Genomic DNA, 25,556 nt, shown 5'->3' on the forward strand with positions numbered 1-25,556 from the left:
TTGGAGAGCTGTGGCAGCATTGGCTCTTGGCAGCAGTCAGAAGGCATCAGGGGTTTGTTATCTTGGTTATAGACTTTCAGCAGAGTAAAAATGAGCCTCTTGTGGCAGACTGGGGGGAGTAAAAAGTGTTACCTTCTAGTATGAACAGAGTAAATAACATTACTGATGTGCGCCCTTTAGAAAATGTAACTTGCAATCCCTTAAAAAGATGATTAGACTTTTTGGTAGAGGTCAAGAAAGGTTTAGCTGACTGAAGCAAGTGACACTAATAATATAATCATCTTACACTTATAGCCAGGGAATTGCAGATGTTGCACATCCAGGTATTTCTGTCAGCTTGTGATTAACAAGGGGCACACTTGAAGGAACAAGCTCAGCAAAATTCTAGAAACAACATTTAGAAAGTACTTATTGAACGTTGACATGAAAGGCTCATACTTTATGCCTTCAGCTTTGTTTTGTATTTTGTTATGACAGTTTTGTATCTGGGACTTTTTGTTGGTTTTTTTTTCCTTCCCCCACACACAGAATATATTCTAGATTGTACACATAATCCATAAATATTAACGTTATAGCCAATTTATTACAGATATTATTTCCCTGATACTGAAACAATGTTATATATAAATATTTCTACATTAATACAAACACATGCAAAACAAATCAGAAAACAGAAGTCTTGAGTAAAGAATGACCAAACTGCAAAAAAAATTATAAATTGTGTACTTTGCAAGTGTTTGTGGTTGCAGTATCCAACTCTGATCCCAGAGAAAAAACAAAAAATCCTTCTTGCTGTCAGTATTTTGGTTTGCACAGAGAAATCTGTCAGAATCATTGATTATCTTTTTAATATTATGATTACAGGAAAAGAGTTTTTCAATGCAGTTACACATTATTTGAAACCGTGGCACATAGCTTAAAAAGCAAAGGAATAGTAACATCACCAAAAAAGTGGGATTTCTAAGTACCATGCACAGAAAATTGTTGGTATGTCAACCACCTTAAGAAGGGAAGGGCAAAGATAAAGCCTTAAATGCCATTTTCCCCTGCAACTTCTCCATGTTTCTTCCTAAAAAGTGACAGCAATATTTTAATGACCCAATCTATGACAGGTAACAGAGACAAAAGCAGTCTGTACTGATGGTAAGAAAAGGAAATCCACATTGGCCAAGTTTCTTTATTTGATACTTCACATCTTCACTCAATACTATTACTGAATGTTTGAAAAACTGTCCTGTACACCATGAATATACAAAATTTATCTGAAGCATTAAATCTGTAAAAATAGGAACAATTCAGTCAGACCAAGTGTAACTGAAGACCTGGCAGACAGTGAAGGGAATTGTTTATCCGGGCTGAGACACAGTCAGAAATTAAGACTTAACTAAAAGAACCACAGACTATTAAGGAAACAGAACTATGTAAATTAAGATTTTACTAATTTGTCAGAAGATAGGAGAGGGAAAGGTAATGGATTTTATTTTAAATCAGTAAGCATAATGTGATTTTTAGAGACACCTTGGAGGTCTAATTACATACAACTAGAAAACTCACTGCCTTCAGGCACCCTCATATCAAGTGCAAATCTGCGCAGTTATAGAATATATTTATAAAATATACTATATGCAAACATCTTTACAGAGCTTTAAATCAAGCCAAAAAGTAAATATACTTGATGGGACAACAGGAAAAAAAATCAAAAATGTGGGCAGTGTGACTGTGGCCCTGCAAAGCCAGAGGAAACCACTCAGGTTATCTGCAACAAAAAGAAGATGGGATTTGCACCTTAAAAGTTGACTGTTAACAAAAATGAAGAAAATTATCTTCTGTGCTTCTGAAAATTAACATAAAATTAGCTTTCGTGACTTTTCCATATTATTGTTATCTTAAAATAACTTCTAAAGCACAATGTCAATCCTTGAATACCAATAACCAATCACGTAATTGAAAGTGAAAGGGTTTCCAGCTAAATTCAAATTAAAAACTACATAATTCTAAGGAGTGTAATGCTCTGGAAAAAGCTTTAAATTAAATTATTTTACTTGTAAAGCTAGTGTTAGGTTTTTTTAGTTAGAAAACAACTGGAAGCAAGAAAGCTGCAAGAGTACAAATGACAAAATCCTTTTTAGATACACCACGTGAAAGAGTGAATTATCCACTGATGCAGACAGAAACATCCATTTGCTACATTATTTGCTTCCTTACTTCATTCCATTGCATGTACACACAGCATAAGTATTAAAATGCAGAATAATAAATAAACCGGCTCAGATTACTAGCAAGGGGCAAAACACAATCCAGAATTGTGCTCTATCTAGTTTCTGTTTCAGCAGTCTTTTTCTCTTCAGTTCAAGTGAAAAATCATAGTCAGACTTCCAAAAAGAGTCGTTCTTTTTTTTATCAGAAACTTAAGTTCATTTGCCCAGGTTCATAACCCAAGACATTTCTGTGAAGGAAGCACAGTGCAAATTATAGGACTAATAAAATTTGCTTACATAGAAAGAAGTTTACTTGATTAATGTTAATTGGTATCTTTATGAAATACATTGTAAAACAAGGATTAAATAACAGGACTGAGTTTGTTGGGGGTTTTTTCCTTAGACTTTTTTCCTCATCCCTCCTTTGAAAAGCTTACTGAATTACAAAAATCTTTAATAAAGTTCCAGTCTTCAGCAGATAATCATTATAAATGCTGCCAATCAATGCCAACTAGAGTTTGATTTGCTTCTTGTGCATGTCCAATTTCCTCTGTAATACTGTGCTGCTGCCAGAGTTTTTGAATCTTTTTAAATCGTTCTTTGCACAGATGTAAGGGATTCCCACGTCTGAAAAGGAGATAACACTTATCAGGAATGAAAAAACACTGCAACTAAGCACAAACACTCATGTGTGACATACTAAGTATTAAATAACCCCATAAAATACTACAACATTTAGATAACCCTTGAACATTATTCTGTTATCAGAGCAAATCAATAGGTATTTGGATGAGTAACCTGCAGTGCTACCTTGTCTGGTGGCCCTTCCTTACAGCTCAACAGTTCCCTCCAGCCTCTGGGAACCTCAAATCCAGCCCACAGAACTCCAAATGCAGGGTTTTAGCAACCTCTCTGGGTTGAACCAGTTCATATTCTCTGATTTTGGCCCATTTCAGAAATAGCAAGCATTAACAATATCAAGTCCCTAAATTATCCTCATCCAGGAAGCAGAGATATGAGTTAAGACAAAGAACTACCACATTGAATAAAAAACACCCATAATACTTCCACTTGGTATTAAATTAACACAGGTTATAAAAACAAATGCACGAGACACAAATGACATTTTCAGCCTTAGTTTCTAGTCAACTTCACAGATGCTAGAAAGATTTAACTTTAAGCAGTTTTCAGGACAACTGTTTTTAATTTGGGGAAGATCATGCATGAAATATTTTTGACCTAAACCCACGTATTAACATTAAAACATCTGAAGGTACTAGATGCAGCAGCAGTGTAAAAAAAAAATCTTACCCAAATAATTAAAATAAAAAAATAACAAAAAAGTTATTTTTCCTAATTATAGATACTTCTATAATTCCTGTCTTTAAAAGACACGGTTTTTAAAATATTTACCTGAGTCCCTGGTCTGTCTCTCCATAGTCATCAAGATAAGGAGGAGGATAAAAACAGCCCTTTGTTTTCCCAGCTAAAAATAGCACCTGACATTCTCGTACTCTGGAGAGAAACAGAGAGAAGATTTTTAGGTATTGATTTTTAGGTGAATAGTGTCTCATACCTTCATAGACACTGCTTTTCCAGTTCTCACCTACTTTCATTCTGTACAATCTGCATGTACAGATTTTTAAATGCACTATTTTTTAAAACTACAACTCTCATTCTCTTCCTGCTATAACTCCTCAGTAGCAGTTAAAACAATGTTGTTTCATGTCTTAATATTTGCAGGCTGTGTAAAATACTCAAGAGAACCATACGAAAATAAAACAATTTTGCTTCTCATTAATCTTTGCCAAAGTGAAAACAGACATTATCTAACTTTTCCCTGTATGCAGGAAGACAACTAAAATGAATTTTTATGTTTTTACCAGCTACAGCAGCAACAAAATGAAAGTATTTACCTTCATCATTTTGTAATAGTTGAGTAGAAATAAATGCACAGGCAAAACAAATTCCCTTGAAAATGAAATTTGAACTTTCTTTGAAATTTTATCTTCAAAGAAGCAACCTCTGAACCTTACACCAAAGCCCAGGAAGATGAATACACTTCAGTTTTTAGGCAACCCTGTTGTTAACAAAACACTGCCTGCAATCACATGTATAGAACTATTAATTTAGTGACTATACACACCCTCTAACCCAGCAATGAGAGGAGAGGTGTTCAGCTCCTTACCTAAGGAATATGCCCACTCCAGAACCACAGGTGTACGTATGTGCAGTACAGGCTCCAACATCTTCCCCTTCAAGTTCAGTCTGACAGCAGTAACTCTGAGAACACAGCATGGTCCCACACACAAGGCACAATGTTGGGGCTCTGCTTTTGTCACCACCTGATTTTGGACACCTTTTGTTAGGAAAAAAAGAAAGAAAAAGAAATCCACTGTATGTGTAAACTCTAGATAGTAAAAAGATTCAGAACTACTTTTGACCATTTATACAGTTAACAGCTAAAATTTCCATTTCCGTGTTTAACTGAAATACAGGGCACTTTGGCTGATAAATGCTATGTGCCCTTTATGATTCCATTGACAACTTTCAGGTTAAAGGCTTCCCAGCTGATGAAAGGAGCAGCAGACTTTGGGGTGCTCTGTAATTGCACACAACTTACGAGAAATTGGATGCTTGGTTAATGAGGCAGCTGTAGTCGTCCGGAAGGTCTATTAATTTGTTGGATTCTCTTGCATAGCTAGAATAAAGCAATCAAATCAGCACTCATATTTCAATGAATAATACACAAGTGGCTTCAAACTCATCCATGTTTTCCTGACTAATCTAAACAGCATCTGTGAGTAATTAATTTTTTTAAGTTTCCCTCTTTTCTGCCATTCTTTGAGTAAAATGGTACCACATAAAAAGACGAACACACAAGATCTCTCAAATAAACCTCCTCCCATTTTCTTAGTCTTATATTTTATCAATCTGAGAAAATGCAGAGGTAGAAAATACATGTCATTTGTATACCTTTAGTAAACCTAATTATGAGGTCACTACAGATTTAAAGAAATATTTTTTCTCTCCTGTATAAGCTTGTTTGTATTTTCTTTTTGTCACTGACATTGAAAATAGTCTGACTTTCAAGTTGTATCCTGAAGAGAATGAAATATGCATGCCATGTAAAGGACCTATTTAATATCAAACACTTAATATATTTAAAAGTAACTTAAATACTTAATATATTTAAAAGTAACAGATACTATACACAAAATTCTAATAATCTTCAATTTTAGAAATAATACAAATTAGACTGTGAAATGCAAACAGAAGTTTGTAACAGAAGCAATGGTACAAGAGCATGCTGAGAGGAAAAAGAAATCATCACTGTCAAGTTAGACATAAGCTTGGGAAGAGCAGGTAAGAATCAGCAAAAGGAACACATAGAAAAGATCCCAACAATCACATGTGGCAGGAAATCAATTACACAATCAAAATACTCTTACTGTGTAAGAAATTCTGTTAAATGGTCTGGTATTTCACAGATTGAGTGTTTAATTTTTATTTTTATCACAACCTTATTGTATGCATAATGTTAAAAGATTGCCTTTATGTATTTAGCACAGGAGATTAAGAAGCAGGGATATGTTTTTAATGACAGCACTGTGAACTTCACATTCATTTCTAATTATTAGGATAATTGTTAACCACTATTTTTACCCAGCCTTCAGAAAGAACAACACCCTAAATGCTTTTCTACACCCACTAAGTATTAAATGCATTCTGAATTCAAAGTAATTGTGCAGCAAGAACAAATGTATGAAAAGCTGATTTTCTTTTCAGCAATTGACTCAGTGTTAGCTATACTGAAGGAATTGGATTCTTTAAAAAGACAATTTAAAAAGCTCTTCAATGCCTGGTATATTTAAAGAAAGGTTATACACATCCTTTAGCAACATCATATTTTTTGCATCAGAAGGTACAAAGTAATAGGAAACATGAGATGAAATTTTATGACGGCACATCAGTCTAAATAAAACCCCAATATTAAACTTCACCTTTAAAATCTACTCATTTAAGCATTATTTCCTTTTCTTACAATATTAAAAAAATCACTTCTTCCCTAATATCTTTATTATTCAACAAAGCAGAACAGATATGATGTTATTATAAACACCCATTAGAAAAAGTTTTTTGAGAATCCTGCAACATTAAAGTTTTTATGTTTACCTGATAGCATGTCTCTTGCCTTCCAGGTATCTTTTTACTTCATTGTTATTGCACCAACTACAAGGAAAAAAAACCTGGCTTTTAACTTCAATAGATGATAGAAATAGAAATGAGCAAAAAATCCAAAGTACATCTATTAAAAAACCACTACAACCAAAATGGTTTCTCTCAAAACATTTCCTTCATAAACACTGATCAAAATCTGTGATTCACTTCCATAGGTATTCCTGGGAGAATATTTACACTACTATAGTGTGCAAGATTCCTTATTATATTAAAACTAAGCACAAAACCACAACTTACCTTTCTATTAATGTGTTCAGAATCTCACTGTTTTCTTGAAAAAGGCAAGTGAGGTTGTTTGGCAAGGAAAGATAGCTACATAAGTGTTCAAACTGGTTTGCTCCGTTTACTGAAAAACAAAAAAGGTGTAATTCTCATAACTTCATTTTTAAAATGGTTCTGATGATCACCTTCAGGTTCACATTCTATCCCTACATATGCCATATGTGGAGGACAGTAAAGAATGTTACCAACATCGATTATCTGGGGTGTAACAGTGAATTTACAGAGATATAATAGTATATAATGGATATAATAATCCATGGTTTGGATTGGAGGGCACCCTAAAGACAATCTCATTCCAACCCCCCTGCCATGGATAGGGACACCTTTCACTAGATCAGGCTGCTCAAAGTCCCATCCTACCTGGCCTTAATATTAATTATTAGCAGATGCTGATTGAATGAAATCAATGCAAGCAAAAGCAGGTCTCATTTGAAAACAACAATCCATAGGAGCTTTGAAACAATCAAAATTTCATTATTAAGAAGAAGGGAATCAATCTCTATTTTAAGTAATCTAGAATGGCATTTACCTCTATATTAAAAATACATTTTAAAAACAACCAAATTCTTTTTTTTGCCTTTTTCATTATGCTGACATGATGCTTCACTGGTAACAAGCCCACATCCATTCAATCACCTTCTTCAGACAAGTGAGTTAAATGTAATTTATTTTGACCATTAATGTTTATGTCTTGAAAACTAATTTAGTACAAAGCAGACAATACCTTGAATTTCTGAGGGTGCTGGGACTCCATTTAAGTAATGAAAAAACAAAGCAGAACATCTCAGGAAAGGCATGATTCCAGCTTTTAAATTCCTCCACAGGTGCCAGCCTGAGGAAATTTCTTTCAAGGCACTTAAGAGAATAAAAGAAAAAAAGTTTGCTTTTATTTAATAATTTCAGTTTGAGAGCTATATTTAGTAAGTCAGTAGTCACACTGCATACTAAATTACTGACTTCAACTGAAACAATCACTATGCAAAGTGCTTATTTCAAAGCAATCTCCAAGAAAAACAACAAACCAGAGATTCATAAAAATGTAACCAACTGAGACAGTAATTTAAGGAGAATTCTGCATAAACATTTCAGATCACAGAATGGTTTTGATTGGAAGGGACTTTACAGACCATCTCATTCCAATCCCCCTGCCTTGGGCAGGGACACCTTCCACTAGACCAGGCTGCTCAAAGCCTCATCCTACCTAGCCTTGAACACTGCCAGGGATAGGGCATAAACAACTTCTCTGGGCAACCTGTGCCAGTGCTTCACCACCCTCACAGGAAACAACTTCTTCCTAATTCCTAAATAAAGTTCTTCCTAATACCTAAAACCTACTTCCTTTCCATTCAAAGCCATTCCCATCCTAACTGTACTCAGACACTGCCAATTCCAGATTCTGCAAACTGACTAATAAAATTATTTCCAAGCACAATCTTCATGAGCAGGGACCTTCCTGATCAGAGATGATTTTACAGGAATAGTTACTTAAGTAAATCTAGAAGTGCTGGATTAGAAACAAGATGTAAGAGTTCCCAAGTTAAAAGTATCACCTTTGACAGCACTAGTATATAGAATTCAGTCAGTAATTAATGTTCAGTTCAGGAGGGAGAAAAATAACATAAAATTTTAGCAAAAGATCATGGTTTTACCTTCCTGTACACTGGCAAAGAAATTTATACAGTGTAAGTACAGCTACTTCCTCTTCACTGTTAGTGTTTTCTTGGTCCATGCCATTCTCTTCTGAAGAAGAAATAAATAATTAACAAATTGTTTCATATATAAATGTTTACAGAACAAAAATGTATTTTTTCAAGTTCTGATAAAAATGCCCAAACTAAGTGAAGTATTCCACTGAGATAGAATATGAGGTACTGGACAGCAGTTTTCAGCTGCACATCTTATGTGGTAAGTTGTGCTATTGTCAGCTCCAGTGAGCTGCTGGTTCAGCTGCTCAGTTGGTTGGGTTTCTTGACATACTTGCTTGGAGTTCTTTGCTTTTGGAAAACTTACACCTTATCCAGCTCCTCTTGCCAGGAGATACATCGATTCCTTACTGCACTAACTGCAACTCATTCATCAGCCAGTGCCTAAGCCAAGGCTGCAATAAACTCTTCCAAGTACTGCTACAGTAGCTGGAAAGCCAGGATTCATGACTAGCTATGCTCCAAGAAACTCCTGGAGTAGAGCAATAAAGACAACGTGACTGAACTTTGACTCAGAGTACAGTTTATCAGTACTCTTTGTGGGCTCAAAGACAGCACCAACAATCCTATTTTGTAACTGGAAAGTGCACACATTTACCAGCAGCACCATAGCTTTTTCCTAAGTAAAGACTGGAGGAATTGTTTCAATAGAAGTTGAGACAAAGTAGCATTACCTGTTGATGAGGTAAGTAAAATTTGTACTATGTGTGCCATAGTGACTAGATGAAACAGGTGAAGATCTCCAGTGCCAAGACTAACCCCTGAAAAATCCTGACAATGTATGGCAGGGAAAGAGAGCACCAAGCTTACCTGTGAAAGAAAACAAGAAAGTTGGTACATTCCTTCTCCTTTTGAATCTTCTTCTTTTCTCTGCCCATGCTACAGCTACACCCCTTGGAGGCAGCATACTACATAAGGCTAATTTTTAAGCTAATTACACAGACATTATTTAAGAGAACAACAATTATCTATCAGGAGAGTTTTGAGTCTGTTTGTTTTTTGGGTTTATTGTTTTGTTTGGGGAGGAGGGTTGGTTTTCATGTATTTTGGGGTTTTTAACAGACAACGAATATGCATTCTGTCTCATCTTACCCCTTTTTAATTTATAGAAAATAATACTTTTATTCAATACTTTTAATTTAATAATTTTATTAAGAATACTTTCATTAAATTTAAAAAGTCTTCAAAGTGTATTAAGTAGTGAAAAAGTACTAAAAACCTGAACATTTTGAAAGGCTCCTAACCCAGAGTAAAGAGAAAGTTTTCAATAGTTTTTATGTAGTGCTTACTGGATCAAAACGTTATTAATATATATTAAGAAATACTTACCAATAAATGAAACATGTCAATATCAAGTATGCAAGGAAGATTCCCATTTTTTTCATTAGGCACCAGTGCTAAGTATTTTGGAGAGAAAAAAAAATGTTAATTCAACATTTATACATAAAAATATTTTAGTCTACTTCAGTTAGAAAATGAGAGCCATCTCCTTCATTTACATGCTTAAAGAACTTAAAATACAAATGTACCTGTTTTTTCCAGAGTCAATTCAAGAACTGTTCAACATTATTGGAAAAGAGTCTTGCCTACTTTATTGTATTAAAATAAAACCATAGTGACTAAACAGGAACATTGATGGTTGTCTCTTGGACAGCCGCTCAAATAAAACTTCTGCAATTTGCTGAGCTTCACAAGACTGCCTGAATGCGCCTCACATAAATCATTTGCCTTACTGACTCAAAAATTCATTGCTACAGTCTCTTGAATTCATCACTTTATCTCTAATTAAGGTTGGGCTAGGTGTTGGTCTCTATGTCTCTGTAGTATTTACAGTAACCACAAAGTGTTAACCAAAGCACTCCAGCTGACAAGAGAAATTCAGACACTTAATGAATTCTGAGCACCTTCATTTAAAAGCAAACAGAAATTCAGTGTTTTGAAAAATGCTACAAGATATTTTAAGTAACAATCAAGGAACAGTTGCTTACTTCTTTACTCCAAGCAGTAAAATCTGATTTGTAATAAAGCTGCAGCTCTAGGTATATTTTACAATACAGCTATAAGTATTAAGCTGCCAAGTTTAAAAACACTACTAGATTAAAAAATAGTCTCATCATGACAACTTAAAAATACTTCAGTTGAAGACTGCTGCCTTGCTGGCCAAAAAAACTGAGAGTTGAAGACATGTGACAGTTGGAAGCTATTTCTATTAGCAAACATTTCACCACGACTCAGATTTCAAATGCTTTCCATTTTGTCAGCATATAGCCACAGAACTCAACCCAAAAGTATGAAAAATTCTGTATCAAAAACATGACCAGAGCAAGGAACTTTCAAAACCGAAGTTATTTTCAATAAGTCATCTTTATGTATGGTTTACAGAATACAGACAGATCAAAGGCTCATAATTTTCATTATCCCTAGCCTGAAAAAATAAAATAGCAGAAACTTTTCCTTCATAAAAGCAAAAGCAGTACAGTTGCTTCTGTCAGTTGGAAGGAAGGAGAGTTTTGAAGAAATATTGATTCAAGTTTCCAAGAAAACCCAAAACACTCAGAACATCATATATTGAAAAGTTCCTGTCCAACAGCCAGCAGCATTTTCTCTTCTGCTTCACACAGAAAACAGCTCAACCATTACTGCTACAAACTGATGTCAATTAAGTTTTTTCCCCATAAAGCTGCCAACTGTTTGCTGAAATAGCTGGTTTCCATCTACTAGTAATTTCACTATATCAATGCATTTTAAAAGTTTCTCTGCTCTACTGACTGGAGATATTAAAAGTTATCCCATTTTATAATACTCTTTCAGAACTGTCCTCTCATGGGCAGTTACTTCATTAGGCTGAACTTCAGACTTTTCATCTGTATCTACTGATGCTTCAAGCTTGGAACATTTTGGCTGTTCTCATTAAAATTCTCAATTAACATATGACATTACATAGTAAGTCCTGTCTTATCAGAGATCCTACTTTTCAAAGAGAGAGAAGTTTGCAGATGTATTACAGACTTCTGCAAATATCCTTTCCACACTATATTAATCTTAATTTCTTCATGTTTAAAGCTCCAGTGGATTATTTTTGTGAAGGACCACATTTCTTTCTCGTTTACTCTAGGTATCTTTCTCTAATGAAGAATCAAGAGTGCTCCTTCATAGCAAAATATCCATGCTTCTCTTGGAGCTGCTGTCCAAAAGAATGTCTTCTTTCTTGACACAACACATATAGGTAAAAATACCAGCTCAGTACTAACAGTCATTCTGAAAGTACTCATATATATCTTCACAAAAAACCCAGCATAAGGTGTCAAACTTACATGCTAATAGAGTACAAAAGTGACCCTGTACTGCTGAAAGAGATGAAACTGTCCAGTGAGCTGCTGCAAATCTCGTTAACGACGTAAGGCAGTCATCCTGTAAAAACAAAGAAAAAGAGACACTGCCACAGTTAATGAAGTTCCTCAACATGAAAAGGTCTTCTGACTTAACAGCATTTTTCTCAGGCCTCTCAACTGCAGTTTATGGGGGCAGTTTGATTGTATAAGTATATGACAGATACTTATGTTTATGCAAATATGCAAGTTCCTTTTGGCATTCTTATTTTGACTGTTGCCACGAGAAACTGCAGCTTTAATAAATTATGCGTTTATAGGAAAAATGTAACAGTTTTGCTAGATGTGATTAATGATAAGATACAGATCAACTAAACAATAGGTCCAACAAATAAAACTATCCAATAACCATAACTAAAAATGTAGACATTCCTCACCAATGAAGCAGAAGTCCCTCTTTTTTCCACCAATTCAGAAAGGAATTGCTATTTGTTCCTTACCTGTCGACAAGGTAAATGACCAAATAATGGCTTATCTTCATCAGCTAAAATTCGTTCTGGAAAAAAAACCAACAAAATTCATTGTTGTGAGTTTAACCAAATTCTGAAAATCTCCTATAAAAGAGACAAATGAACAGATCAGTACCTATAGTCTGTATTGTGTAAGCACAGCTGCCCCAGCACATGATAGGTACACGTGGGTCTTCCTCATTTGGATGAACCTTCAAGCCTACTTTGTAAGTTGCCGTACCAAAAGTTGTCAGCATCTCTTTTATGCTCTCAGAATAAGGATTCCTGAAACAAAGAAAACAATATTACTAATTCATTCTTTCCTCCACTGGCAGCACAGTACCTCTAATGATAAGCATTCACCCCACAGATGAACAACTGGAGTTTTAAAATTTAAGCAACAACTCCAATATCCTTCTTTGGATCTGGTATTCTGCAACCGCATTTTTTTGTGACAGATCCCCAATTATTCTTTGATTTTTTTTTTTGAACCAATCTCATTTTTAGTGTTAAGAATATATAGTCTTCAAAGACAATAAAGTCAAGGCTAAATTACAAGAAATGTGTGTGACTGAAAGCTAAACCTCTCATCAGCTGGGACAAGAGTCTTGCATTTTGTGTGTAGCTGCCAGACCAAGGTGTGCACCACGTAACAAGTTTTGTTGCTTTCTCTTGAAGTGAAGAGAATGTGAAACCAAATACAAATACACCTTTACAGATGAAATTACATATTAATATTATCTCCATTTCACAATCTTCTCCTTCATGTTTCAAATGTTCTGCTGGCTATAATGATGAATTCTTCATCCAGCTACAAGTAGTACAAAACTTTATCTTCAAGCTGTAATTTATATAACTGCAACACGTTTCTGCACAATGACTTTGCACATTCATGTCTGAAATTCTACTGAATTATTTAGGACTTCTGGGATGCCTTCAATGTCATCATAATAATATTAACTTTTCTACTTAAAGCAAAATTCATATATTTGCCATAATTATTGAGACCTTCTAGCACAGAAGTTATGTTCTATTTTGACATGATGATTTCATGATGAATTTTTAATTATTTGTTCATATGTAAATACATACTTCAGTTTGAAATCAGGTCTAAATCCTTCAGGTAATTGTAGCTGATCCATTTTTTCTGAATGACCAGAATGGCCTGTACAAACAAAAAGTGAATAAATCACTGATTATTCACCTATATGTAATTTCTACATTATAGAAAAGTGCAGAAGCAGAATCTGAAATTCCATCACCAGAAACAAATCCCAAGCTGTTCTTGCCATTTCTGCCATCATCCCTCTACTCCACTGTGGCAGAACCAAAGTGCTTGGTCTCTTCTATGAATTTTATAACATTTTCACATACAAATATACAGATTTTTTCAGACTTACTTGCAGAGTCTTCATTTTGAAGTAAATGCAGGGCTTTTACTTGCTGGGATACTGTTCTGATCCACTGAGTTAGGTTTGGTTGGCTTGAAAAGTCTAACCTGTCAAAAAATACCCCAAAAAACTGTTAAAACAATCTGTAAGATAGAATTAGTATTTCATAGGCATTCCAACATCATTCATCTGTTTCTCAATGGGCTTTTTTTCCCTGCTGCCCATACATTTTTCTACGTTCAGTTCTTTTTCTGCAGGTCCTATGCTTTCCCAATATACAGTAACAAAGTAAAATCCAAAAACTAAAACAGTAAGGCTATCCACTTGAGTTTATCAGAACAGAAGACAACAAACATTCAGGAAGGTGCTCTGGGGTGTAGCTGGTTTGGCATCTTGTTTTTTTTACATTTATTGAGGACATTTATAAACCAAACTGACCTGTTAAACAGAACTCTTGGTGGAGGAAGCAGAGGAATAACAGTGTTGCTCAAGCATTCACAAAGTGGGCAAAGGAATTCACCATTTTCTACATCATAACTTGTATGTACTCGTAATCTTTGTTGCCTTCGTTGCTCTTTTGCTTGGACTGCATCAAAATACCTTTAGAAAAGAGAAGACATTATTGGCAAATTATTATTACTTGAACATAGAAATTAAAAAATTCTCAGGAAGACACAGTTTTGCCTTTCCTGAAATATAGGTAAGATTATTATCAGAAGGAAAAATCTCTGCCCTCTGACTGATAAAGCATTAGTGCTTTTGGCTGCCAAAATCTACCAAAGTGCTGAAGTTCACTGGGCTGTTAAAATCATGGTTAAGTCTGAACTGTACATTTAGGAAAAAAGCGGATGAGGCAGAGAGAAGTTGAAGCATTAAAAAAAACCAAACCAAACCAAACTAATAAACAAAAAACCCCAAACAAAACAAAACACCCCAAGCAAACAAAGACCCCCGCCCCCCCCAAAAAAAACCCAAAAAAACCCAACACTAAGAAATAAACAAACAAAACCAAACAAACCCGCGCCCCAAACCAAATCAAAAAACCCAACTCATTTTTACATAATTTTTTTAGGAAGATGCCATGAGCATTATCCTTGGGTGTTTTCTATTGCAGGCCACAACCAAAACAGCAGTAGCTAAAAAAACTGTTGGCTGTAGCCTCTATGAAAAAGGAACTGAATTCACTGGTTTGCTAAATGTAACTGCTATTCCAGAGGCCTCTGATGTGGTTTAAAGCATGCCCAGAGATGACCCCAAAATGATCTGAATACAGGCACCTAAGGGCATCTCCAGGAGATTATGGTAACCACAAAGGACTGTACATGAGCTACACAAGAAGATTAAAAACCTATCTTCAGTGAGCAATGACATCAAAGACCACAAATGAAACCTGTGTGTGGTAATAGCCACAGAATCTCTGGGAGCTCCTAACACTCTTCATACACAAGGCAGAATCTGAAATTAGGCACTTCAGAAGCCATGCCAAGGAGCAAACCAAGGGCCTAATCAAAGTCAGAGGCATGAATGGTTCGAATTTGTCACATGGCATTAGCACCACACAGCACTAAGCATGTTAATATGCCTCCAAAAATCAAAGAATAAAAAATAACTGCAAAAGGCTTTATTAAAATGCTAGGAAACAAAGGATAAAATTGAGCTTATACTGAAGATGAACTTGAACTAGTTTAAGTTCACCGATGTTTCTACTTCAAATTAAATCTGTTGGAGGAATTAAGAGTGCAAGGGATGCACTATCATTTAAAACCTCAGTAGAGAGCAGAAGAAGAAGCAAAAGTATTCTAGCAGTCTAGCAGTGAACTGCAAAAAAACCCAAAAAAATATGAGCTCCGGGTATATATGCACCACAGGGAATTATGCATCAGGATAAACAAGGAAAGGCAATGAAAGCTGCTATGCATGGCTTTGGACTCTTCTTTACCAAGATAACAGTAAATTAAAATTATTTTGAGTATGTTTACAGCATTTGGTTTCTACTCCTTTTTATCCAACAGAAAGCTGTTTTGATCACTTCCTGAAATTCCTTTTCAAGTTTACTGCATGGTAGGAATTTTGCCATTAAGATTAGTGCCATGAGGCAAACTGATAACATAACATGTTATTTGAACTGAAAACTTAAATATAGCCTTTTACCTTTGCCAACAATGAGCATGCATAATATGTCCACAGCTACCCGTGTGTGTTCCACAGGACAGATCTGGGTGCATGAATAAGGGGTCATACTTTTCTGTATTTAAAAGAAAAAAAACAACTTTGAAATAAACATTTATCATAAAACTTGATGGCAGATTAATGTGGCCACCTTTGCATTATTATTTAACTTTATCACACAAGTGTAGTTCATTTGAATAAGCATAAAACACATTACTAATCCATAACAGTTTAAACTGTTTAAATTATTTATAAGTATCACTTTACTTTGGTTTGGGTGTATGTAGTGTACTTAAGTGCTTCAAACCAAGCTTTCAGAGGTGTTGGGCCCTGGTAAAAGTCCCCATGATCAACCTGCAGTGTTGGTGGTTCAGCACCATCAAACAATGAGTTCAAGGACACTGATATACAGAACCTAGAGAAACCTTTGTAACAATGCCCTTGGCTCACCAACCTGTGTCACAAAGTACCTAAATCCAAGATTTTTTTATTATCACTAAGAGGCATTTCAGATGGTATAACTGAGAGGAAGAAAATGTACATTTCTGCTTTTAAAGCACTGCATTAACACCTCCTCTCTCTGATGTTACAGATATGGCTTAAGAACAAACACTTCTGATTTTCAGGGTTCTTTCAACAGTTATAAATAATTTGTCACAAATGAATGGCAGAACATTGAGCTCATGCCTCACAGTGATTTACATTATTCAGCACACAATTTCTACCTCACCAAAAATATGGGAGTTTTGCCACTGATTACAATGAAGCCATTCAGAAACAGTTAATTAAGAAGACTATGTCACTGTCTCAGATGAAAAAATGTTGTTGTCACAGTAACCCAAATACTCTTTAATATTTAAAATAACCATGAACAGTACTTACCAGGGTCTGGAGTACTTTTGTTTCTATTTTTAGACAACACAGTTGATCGCTGAATAAATGCTGCCAAGACCATAGCCCTGCTGTCCACTTTAACTTCTTGCTCTTCCTGGCACAATATACACATAACAACCTGTCTGGGCTCAGCTACTCTGGTTTGCTCTGGACCCAAGGCTGTGAGTTTTGCATCTGAAATTACAGGGCTAGAATATTTAAAGAATATTAGTGAGCAAATTATTTGAAAAACATTATAATTCAGATCATGACTTATGTGTGCTTAGTGATTTTCTTAAATTTATGATAAATGCTCCCTGACAAAAATTAGCTTTGGCATTTATATAACAATTTCTGTGCGCCCAGAAGTAGCATATATTTTCCAGAAAAAAATTCATAACCCTCCCAATAGCATAACCCACTACAGTTTAACACAGAAACTGAATCTGCAGCTCTCCATCATCACCATCCCTTACGTGTCTGATATGAATTTTGAAAACACTCTCCACTTCCCCACAAAATCACTACGATTCTCTAATTCATATTTCCAACTACCGAACAGATTTTCTTCCAGATCTTCAACAGACACATAATCAACTATTTCCAATTTACTATACTTAATAGCATAGTCTCTTCAGCATTATTAATAATTTACTGGGTGATTTTGTACAAAAAGCTATTTGCCTGTTTATGTTTATATTTATCCCACAATTCTGACAGAGAAGGGGAGGGAAGCGTTCCATTTACTGCTTTTTTTTGTCTCAGAAACTAACAAATATTTTTCCATCAAGATGAAAAAAAGAGCTTTTTGAAGCGGTAACAATAGGACAATCTGAAGTAAACATTAATGAGAAAACATTTAAACAAGATGCCTTCACCTATTTTCATGGGCTCCGGAGGTTGAAGTATCCAGCTCCTCCAGAGTTTGCTGAAAGAGCTCTTTGTTTTCATTAATGAAGTGCCGTTGCATCTCAGACATCTGGGCCATGATCTTCTCCCTGCGCAGCCTGGCAATCTCAGCTTTTCGCTTCCTCTCCGCTTTGTCTTTATCACGTGAACTCTGAAATTGTATTGTTCACTCAGTCATTTCTGAAGCCTTGTTACAACAGATTATTTATTTTAGCTACTGCTATGTGTAACTTCTACTGACCTCAAAGCAATGAAAATCTCATGATAGACAAAAGAAAAGTCTACCAAAGAGTTATTTTGTGCCCTCTTTTCTTTAGCTTGTGTTCAATGCCAGGCAGAACCGCAGATCTAGAAAGGGGAACCTCTTCCCCTCAACCTTTAACTACATTTTGCATTTCTCTTCCCTTAAAGCACTCCTAGGATAGAAGGGTAAGAGAGTGACATGTCTCATGTCTGGTGCTGCTCTCACTCCCCAGCAGCTGCATTCCTCAATGGAGCACTACAGCACTCCAAGGTCTGTGTGCAGTACCTAGAATGTCATGTCCAGCTACACACATTGGCAGAGCTTTTCTGGAATGATCTGCATGGTAAGAATATACAGACAACCATTTCTTTTAGCAACTTTCCATGGAGTCTGAAATTATGAGAGCAGCAGAAACATTTAATGCTGTGACTGTACTGCACACAATTCTATGGAGTAGAATTACAAAAGACTTGGAGATGACAATATATGAAACAAAGAAGCACAGCTTAGGGACTTTACCAACAGGCTCTTCAAAACACTGAGTTTGATCTATAAACTGTGAGACAGATTTTCAGAAGTCACTGATGCTTCCCATGTTTGATTTAGAGCTACAATTAGAAATATAGTCCTTTGCTAGTCACCACCCAGACCTGTTCCAGATCAGCTCTTACAGATTGCTTTTACCTCCTCCATAATATTTCCTTCTGTCTCAACCACAGGACTTGAAGAAGAGCTTTCTCTTAGCTTTTTAATAGTATTAAAGGTCTGTAAGAAAAAAAAAAAGCCTTTAATTTGTTTGGGTCATGAGAATACAACAATTATATACTATAATACTGACTGTACAGTGTGAAGCATTGGAATCCATAAGAACAAAACTAGGTACAACAAATACACATGGGAAATAAGGAAATCATCCCAATGTAATTAGCAAAGTTTCAAAAACCTCATTTCCATGATTTTCAGTGGTAATATAAAATATATTTACCTTCAGTATCCATCTGATCATGTCCTTGTGCACTTCCAGATGAGGTGCATTTTGCAGTGTTTCTAGCATAGCTAGTATGCTAGGGGAGTTATTGGGTGCTTCTCCTGGTTCTGGGAGAAAAATTACAATGAGAATTGATTATACCATTACTGGCAAATGAATCACTCACTAACATTAAAAACAAAAAACCCCAATGCCTGTTCAGCAATTGAAGAATTCCTTCAACAGACAGACACAATATGTAATTTTAAATTCTCCCCCATTGCAAACCTTTTCATGAATAACTTCTAAATCCTGAAAAGTTTTGCTCACTGACTGTATTTTCTTACAAAAGAAATGCACTGTATGTGCTCCCAGGCTGTTTTCATTTTGGGAACCTCCAATATTTTATTTCCCACTACTTTAAATGCAACTTCCATGTGTTAGCAAAACAAGAGGCATTAGTCAGATGACACAAAGGAGTGTGTCTAAGATTAAAGGACTATTTAAGAATGCAACCATGATTTTTGCAATTGCATCTGATCACATGCAGCAATCTTTATTGAGATGTCAAAGATCTTAAGAATCAGATCTAGAGGGAATTACTCAACTTGTGGATTTCTCCTCTAGAAAATGCCTTTAGTATTGTACCATCATAGAATCTACACAAGTAGAAAGCATTTATCTGTAGTCAACTTGATAACATTTTGATGCATAAACAAATATATTCTTCTGGTAAATACAGTTTCAAAAGAATAAAATATGAGATCCTGGCATTTTCAGTTATTTCAAATTTGTTATATATTTGAAAAGAAAGGCATACTTGATATTTTCTGAGTGAAGGTAAATGTTACAACATTCTCCTCACTGAGATTCTCCAGATGTTGTTTTTCTTCTTGTAGTGCCATTCCAATCAAATGCAAAACCTAGGTAAAATTACAAATTTTAGTTCTTTTCTTACATAATTCATATAATCTTGTTACATAGTTTAAGTAATTCATTAAGAAACAAGAAAGTCATGTAATACAATTATATATTATGAATATATTTGAAGTTATTTCTGTATCCAGAATTCCAAAGCTACATTACACAGGAGCAACAGTGTTTGTTTGAAACCATATAAAATCCATATTAAATACTTGCCTCTTTCTGTTTGCTGTCCTGACTAATGAGTGAGAAGTCAGTACTCTCATCTTTCTCCCTACCCCCTGCATGTTACTATTGCAAGTCTCGGGACAGAACAAGAACGAAGCAGACTTTAAGTCCTTTTTGTACACAAAGTTTAGTGACAAAAAATTAAAATTTTTAAGTTAAATTTGTTCTCTCTAGAAATACATTATAAAATGTTGATTTTTAGGTCAGTGAAGAGCTGTAATCTCCTTGAACTTAAAAAATGTAATTACCCTATTTAGCACTATGATAAAATGGCATTTTGAAGCTGAGATGCTTCATTCTTGGTGGCAAACTCTATCATGCTGCATCTGCCATTTCACAACCCTATACAAATTGGCAGAATGCTCCAGACCCAAAGGTTTGCTGATGCCTGGAATCAATACTGACACCCATGTAAGGAAAGGATAATCACCTGAAAATCTGTAACACAACTAGTATGCAACAGGCCAAGTATCTACAGAAAAAGTGGCAAAACCTGTTGAGAGTCTTGAAGTTTTTAAAATTTGTTTTCATAAACAAGTTAATTTCTCCTCAGTCAGTCACATCTATTTAACAAGATCTCACTAGGTATAGGCCACCTCTTGTAGATATCTCATATGCACCTTTGCGAGTGCTTCCAAGACAAAAGTGGTTGACTTGGGGAAGTTGCAGTACAACTGCATGGCACCATCACAGAGAAATGCCACAAGTCTCTGAGCAAGTGACAGGTCCCTAATGAATTTCACAGTTTTGAGAATGGCTGAATTTTAGTTCAGTCAAAAAAAAAACCCAAAAAACTAACCAACTTATTTTATTCAAAGTTACTCTAAAACCTAGCATTCTTACATTACCTAAATGTACCTACATTGTTGTGATTTATAATACTAATATATCTTTCCATTTTCACATTTTTTTGTGTTATACATAACTGCTTATGTTAATTTAAACTTAGCTGTAAAAGGTAATATACACTCACTAAGACTGGATGTCAAAAAATTAATACTCAGTTTCAAAACTGGGGTTTCATTGCAAAATGTTATTTAAAAATGCATCAATATTTTTAAAAAGTTTGGATTTGGACCTTAAACCAACAACTCTGCCCAATATAAACAGCCCCTGGATGGCAGTTTACTACTCATCTCTGCACATCCCAGAAAATGGTGACCATGACACCAAAATCTGCAATAACCATCCAGGTTTCTGAAGATCATTATAAATTGCAAGGAACAAACAGCTCAGTAAAGTTTTCAAAAGCGGATACATTTTCAAGTTAGAAAATTTTTTTTGTGCACTTTCATGGCTTTTTCCTAAAGTGATTTTGCCTGAACTGAAAATAAGCAAAGAACATCAAGAAAAAAATCAATGGCTGCTTAATATGCAACAACTCAGATTAATGGGTTCTCTACCACAAAAAACATTATTGCCCCTGATTGAAGCAGAATTCTTCCCTCTCGTGTGCATCCCATTAGAAATTTACCTGGGTCTTCCATTCACTTAAAAAATAAATTGCATCAAGAGGCAGAGGGGTTTCCCTAGTTTTGCATATCAGGAAATACCACTTATTTCTCATTCACAGTATTCTGTATATTTCAGACACCAAGCAAACAACTCAAATCTATAAAATCATGTCAAAACGCTGTAATGACCATTCCTCCATTAGCATAAGCATTAGTTTAAATAAAAACCCATACCCTTTGCAGCATGGACTCTGACCAGGCATAGCCATTGTGCTCCACTGCCCACTGCAGTATAGTTCCCATAATGCAGAGCATGACATCAGACTGCAGGATGTTCACCAGGCTGGCAAAAAGTGGGCAGAAAGGAGGAAGAGCTGGTGGTGGGAGTGCTGAAAGGGAAATTGGTGTGTTTGACATTTCTCCAAAATTTGCAACACCCAATTAAAATGTCTGATTTAATAGAGCACCCCAAGGCAGGGGGGTGGAACCACATGACCTTTATGCTTTCTTCCAACCCAAACCCTTCCATGATCCTAAGGCAGAACACAGCTGCTTGATAAACAGTGCTACCAATACAGGCTGCACCACTCAGCATGCTTTGTAACAGAAAAGCCAAAGGAATAAGCTTGTCAGAAGGCTGGTTCCATGATAAATCAGATCCCTGACTACAGCCAGGGAGACATAAGGGAAATTGCTTCATTCTAACCAATTTCTACTCTAGCCCTGAATAGGCTGTTAGTTGGTATAAATGTCAGGGCAATACACAGCTTGATATGCGATTCCCTCTTCTCCCATCTCCTCTCAAAAATAAATACCTGTATCTTCTCTGTTCTGTCTTCTCAGCTTTCTCTGTGCTTCCTCTGCCTGAAAGAGAAGAACATTGCCAGCATTACTCAAAATCTGTACCAATATAAAACTAATAAAAAAAAGCATTCACGCTTTACTACATTGTTACTGTTTCTTCCCAGCCTTAAATAAACATGAAAGCTTTCATATCTTTGCAGTTTGTCTTATGTTCTACTTGTAAAGTAGGGCATGCAACTTCAAAATTCATCTTTCCTCTAGAGCCAGCCTGGATTCTTTTCCTAGCATAAAACTGTAAGGCAAGTTTGAGCTAACATGGCAATTTCCATAAAGGTAAGGGAAAATATAGATTGTTTCAAATACTTTCAGTAAAATAAGATGCAAGGGAACCCACAGACAAGCTCCTGAATGCCCACTGATTTCAACAGCTCTGTATAGGGCACAGGATCCAGTGGCACAGAAATCACTGGAAAATCTTGGGCAAATTCTCTAATATCCAGCTGGTAAAACTTCTTCACAGAAGTAAGCTTTGAAAAAAGGCAAACAGAAAAAAAAAGGCACAAAATAAGCCCCAGGAAGTTAAACTACTTGTTACCTTTGATTGCTCTGCCCTTGAAAAGTGATAGAAATACAGATTGAAGCTCTTGGCACATTCTGGTTTCAATTCATACAGCCCTCTGCCTGTTAATCCAGGTTTCCTACAAAAATAATTAAGAAACAAAACACTTTATATCCACTGGTTCTTAACATCTGAGAATAAATAGTTACTAGAACAGCTAACAAACACTGCCTAACAGGCATTGTAGAAATTAAGTAACAGTATTAAGAATTCTGCACACGATTAAAGCCATGGGAAATCACCATGACTCAGCCCTCTTTGTTTCATTCTCTCATTTTCACTAATTGAGACATTCCATTTCTAACGTTGAATCATTAGAATAAAGGGAAACATACTTGAAACATGCCACTTCTTCAATCACACTTTCCATCCCTGTCTCTCTGTTCTCCTACATGGAGTGAAAAGGCAAGACAGTGTGTTACTGGAGTTCTTGGAATAAACACATTCAAATATCACACAACACTAGAGAAAGCATGCAAAATGAATGTAGTACAAAGTCATTTTAATGGCACTCAAGAGAACACTGAACCACATAACATGAAAATACACTCAGGAACACCATCTCTGCAAAAGGTTCTTTGAAAAAGTCATGCCATTCTAAGTGCTTCATTTGTACTGCTTTTCCCTGTCATAATGAACTCGGATGTAACAGTAGCAGAAGAAAACTCTAAGTTAGCTTGTTCAGCACATTTTTACAATACACAGCCAGCATTTCTGATTTCTAGGCCTTTAAATTGAAATAAATACTGGATAGCTAAAAAGACCTGTTACTGAAAAATGCTGACACAACCACAAAAGGCAGCATGAGACATCAGCTCAAATATGTAACAATACTTCACACACAAATTTTCTTTCTTTCAATATTCCCATCCCCTTCCACCAATGCATATTTCACTACAGTTACCAGGCCAGGGAAAAAGTATTTAGGACCGACAATATAATTTAGAACTCCAGTTTAAATCAAATTTTCTCTTTCAAGCAATCCTAAATAATTCTTAAATAATTTTGAATTTTGATTTTTCAAATTGTTTCAGTTTAAAATATTTAGAAAAAAGTAAAATATTTCATAATTTATCATTAAAATTATTACCAGTACCATAAAACATTAACTTTGGAATTTTGACTGTATTCAAAAATAATTCTTAAAAGATTGCTTCAAAAGTACTAAAAGGAGAAACGAAAGCAAGCTTTCATGTCCTACAGAAGTACTTATAATAGAATGAAGAAAAATTATTCTGTTCATGTAAATGATGCATTTATGTTACACAAATCATAATACAGTGTCTGATTCCATGTCTTTTCACTTATTGTTAGGCTTTAAAATATAACAGCTTATATTTCTGCATAGTTCTAACAACTCACTTCCATACATCTAATTCAGGGTGTACAAGCAGCCTGCAGAGGCTGCTGGCCAGATGGCCTGATTAGAAACAGTATTAAAAGGAGAAAGGAGCTGAAGAAGCTCTCAGATTCCTGCCTCTTTCATACGTTGTTCCTTCTTTGCCTCTTTCCTACCTACCCTTGCCATCAGAACTATTAACCTGTACTCATGCTAACCTTGCTCTGAGCATAATCATGCTGCTCTCATTCCACATTAAGTGACATGGACTTGCATAAGACAATTTTTCAGCAATCAGCCTTATAAAGTGGAAGTTGGTTCTCCCCTCCACAGCCAGTGACTTACATCTTCAGGGAGTGCCTTCACCAATTCACTGTGAGCCATTGGCCTGATGCTCAGCTGATGGATGATCTCTCGCTTGATTTCATCTGTTGCATTTACCTGTCCTATTCCAGGGCTGAACCTTTCACCTGCAGAAATAAAATACACCTCTTTTTTTTTGTTGTTGTTTTTAAACATTTTTTTATCTTCTTCTCTAAATTAAAGGCTGGAAAACAGGGTGTCTTCTGTGAAATCTTATGTTCACCCACCAGTGTTCAAAAATTCGTTACATTGATCTAAGCTAGTTCCAAGGCTTTTCTACTAGGAAAGAAGTCAGAGCTACAGGACGTTCACAACAGAAGAGAACCTGAGATAGCAACAAAAAATTGCCCAAACCATTAAAAAGCCTAAATTAAAAAAATTAATTAAATATGTTTTGAACTCACCAATAATCATTATAATGAGGTATAGCATCTCTTCTATAAGAGTGTTATTTTGTTGAACAACATCCTGAAACAAAACAAAAAAAAAATTTTTTTCAATAATTATTCCATATGCTGAAAATACCTTTTCAGTGATTCAAAACATTGTCTGTTTTCACCCTTAATACTCCCAAACTGAGCTATGGTGAAACACAGTCATAAGTGTAAAAATAACGCAACATTTTCTGATATTTACCTGTTTGACAGGTAAAAACATTTATGCATGTTTCAAACAGGCCAAATGAAATTAAAATAGGCTAAGCTTTGCTTTTTTATCAAGAAATGTCTCAGTACAACAGCAGCTGATACACTTTGAAAAACAAAACTGAAGCTTTTCTATTGCAGTAGTGCATAAAATACCTTGTTAGTATTTTCTGTGCTAAATCTTTTGCCATAGTCTGGAGTACTGAAGATCTGATACAGTTCAAAGCGACTCAGCATTATCATCAGGAAGTGATTTGGATCCATCATAGACACACCTGTCTATTAAAGGAAAAAAAGATTATACAGAGAAAACAGATTGGGTGTTATCACAGCATGTTTGTATATTTATATATGATGTCCACTGT

General features: G+C 35.4%; 1 protein-coding gene across 7 annotated transcripts in view; it reads right to left on the minus strand.

The window, feature by feature from the left end:
* Window positions 1-831: 831 nt before the first annotated feature.
* UBR2 (ubiquitin protein ligase E3 component n-recognin 2) overlaps window positions 832-25,556 on the minus strand; it is a 55,700-nt gene continuing 30,975 nt past the window's right edge. For 4 of the 7 annotated variants that reach the window (XM_054630176.2, XM_054630175.2, XM_054630174.2 and 1 more), the window contains 29 exons: window positions 25,348-25,470; window positions 24,952-25,015; window positions 24,530-24,654; window positions 23,181-23,233; window positions 22,822-22,924; window positions 22,238-22,286; window positions 21,657-21,811; window positions 19,637-19,739; window positions 18,835-18,944; window positions 18,534-18,614; window positions 17,575-17,756; window positions 16,706-16,905; window positions 15,806-15,899; window positions 14,093-14,254; window positions 13,664-13,761; window positions 13,356-13,428; window positions 12,400-12,548; window positions 12,255-12,310; window positions 11,740-11,836; window positions 9,755-9,822; window positions 9,100-9,235; window positions 8,372-8,462; window positions 7,447-7,577; window positions 6,678-6,786; window positions 6,375-6,431; window positions 4,822-4,899; window positions 4,387-4,557; window positions 3,612-3,713; window positions 832-2,825 (listed from right to left, as the gene is read on the minus strand). In XM_054630176.2, coding sequence (XP_054486151.2) covers window positions 2,684-2,825; window positions 3,612-3,713; window positions 4,387-4,557; window positions 4,822-4,899; window positions 6,375-6,431; window positions 6,678-6,786; window positions 7,447-7,577; window positions 8,372-8,462; window positions 9,100-9,235; window positions 9,755-9,822; window positions 11,740-11,836; window positions 12,255-12,310; window positions 12,400-12,548; window positions 13,356-13,428; window positions 13,664-13,761; window positions 14,093-14,254; window positions 15,806-15,899; window positions 16,706-16,905; window positions 17,575-17,756; window positions 18,534-18,614; window positions 18,835-18,944; window positions 19,637-19,739; window positions 21,657-21,811; window positions 22,238-22,286; window positions 22,822-22,924; window positions 23,181-23,233; window positions 24,530-24,654; window positions 24,952-25,015; window positions 25,348-25,470 — 3,162 coding nt within the window. In that variant the 3' untranslated portion in view covers window positions 832-2,683. Of the gene's footprint in view, window positions 2,826-3,611; window positions 3,714-4,386; window positions 4,558-4,821; window positions 4,900-6,374; window positions 6,432-6,677; window positions 6,787-7,446; window positions 7,578-8,371; window positions 8,463-9,099; window positions 9,236-9,754; window positions 9,823-11,739; window positions 11,837-12,254; window positions 12,311-12,399; window positions 12,549-13,355; window positions 13,429-13,663; window positions 13,762-14,092; window positions 14,255-15,805; window positions 15,900-16,705; window positions 16,906-17,574; window positions 17,757-18,533; window positions 18,615-18,834; window positions 18,945-19,636; window positions 19,740-21,656; window positions 21,812-22,237; window positions 22,287-22,821; window positions 22,925-23,180; window positions 23,234-24,529; window positions 24,655-24,951; window positions 25,016-25,347; window positions 25,471-25,556 lie in introns of those variants that run through there. The other 3 variants (XM_054630181.2, XM_054630178.2, XR_013181484.1) reach the window with 3 other exon arrangements.

This window comes from Agelaius phoeniceus, chromosome 3, assembly GCF_051311805.1.
Source record: "Agelaius phoeniceus isolate bAgePho1 chromosome 3, bAgePho1.hap1, whole genome shotgun sequence".
NCBI classification, from domain to species: Eukaryota; Metazoa; Chordata; class Aves; order Passeriformes; family Icteridae; genus Agelaius; species Agelaius phoeniceus.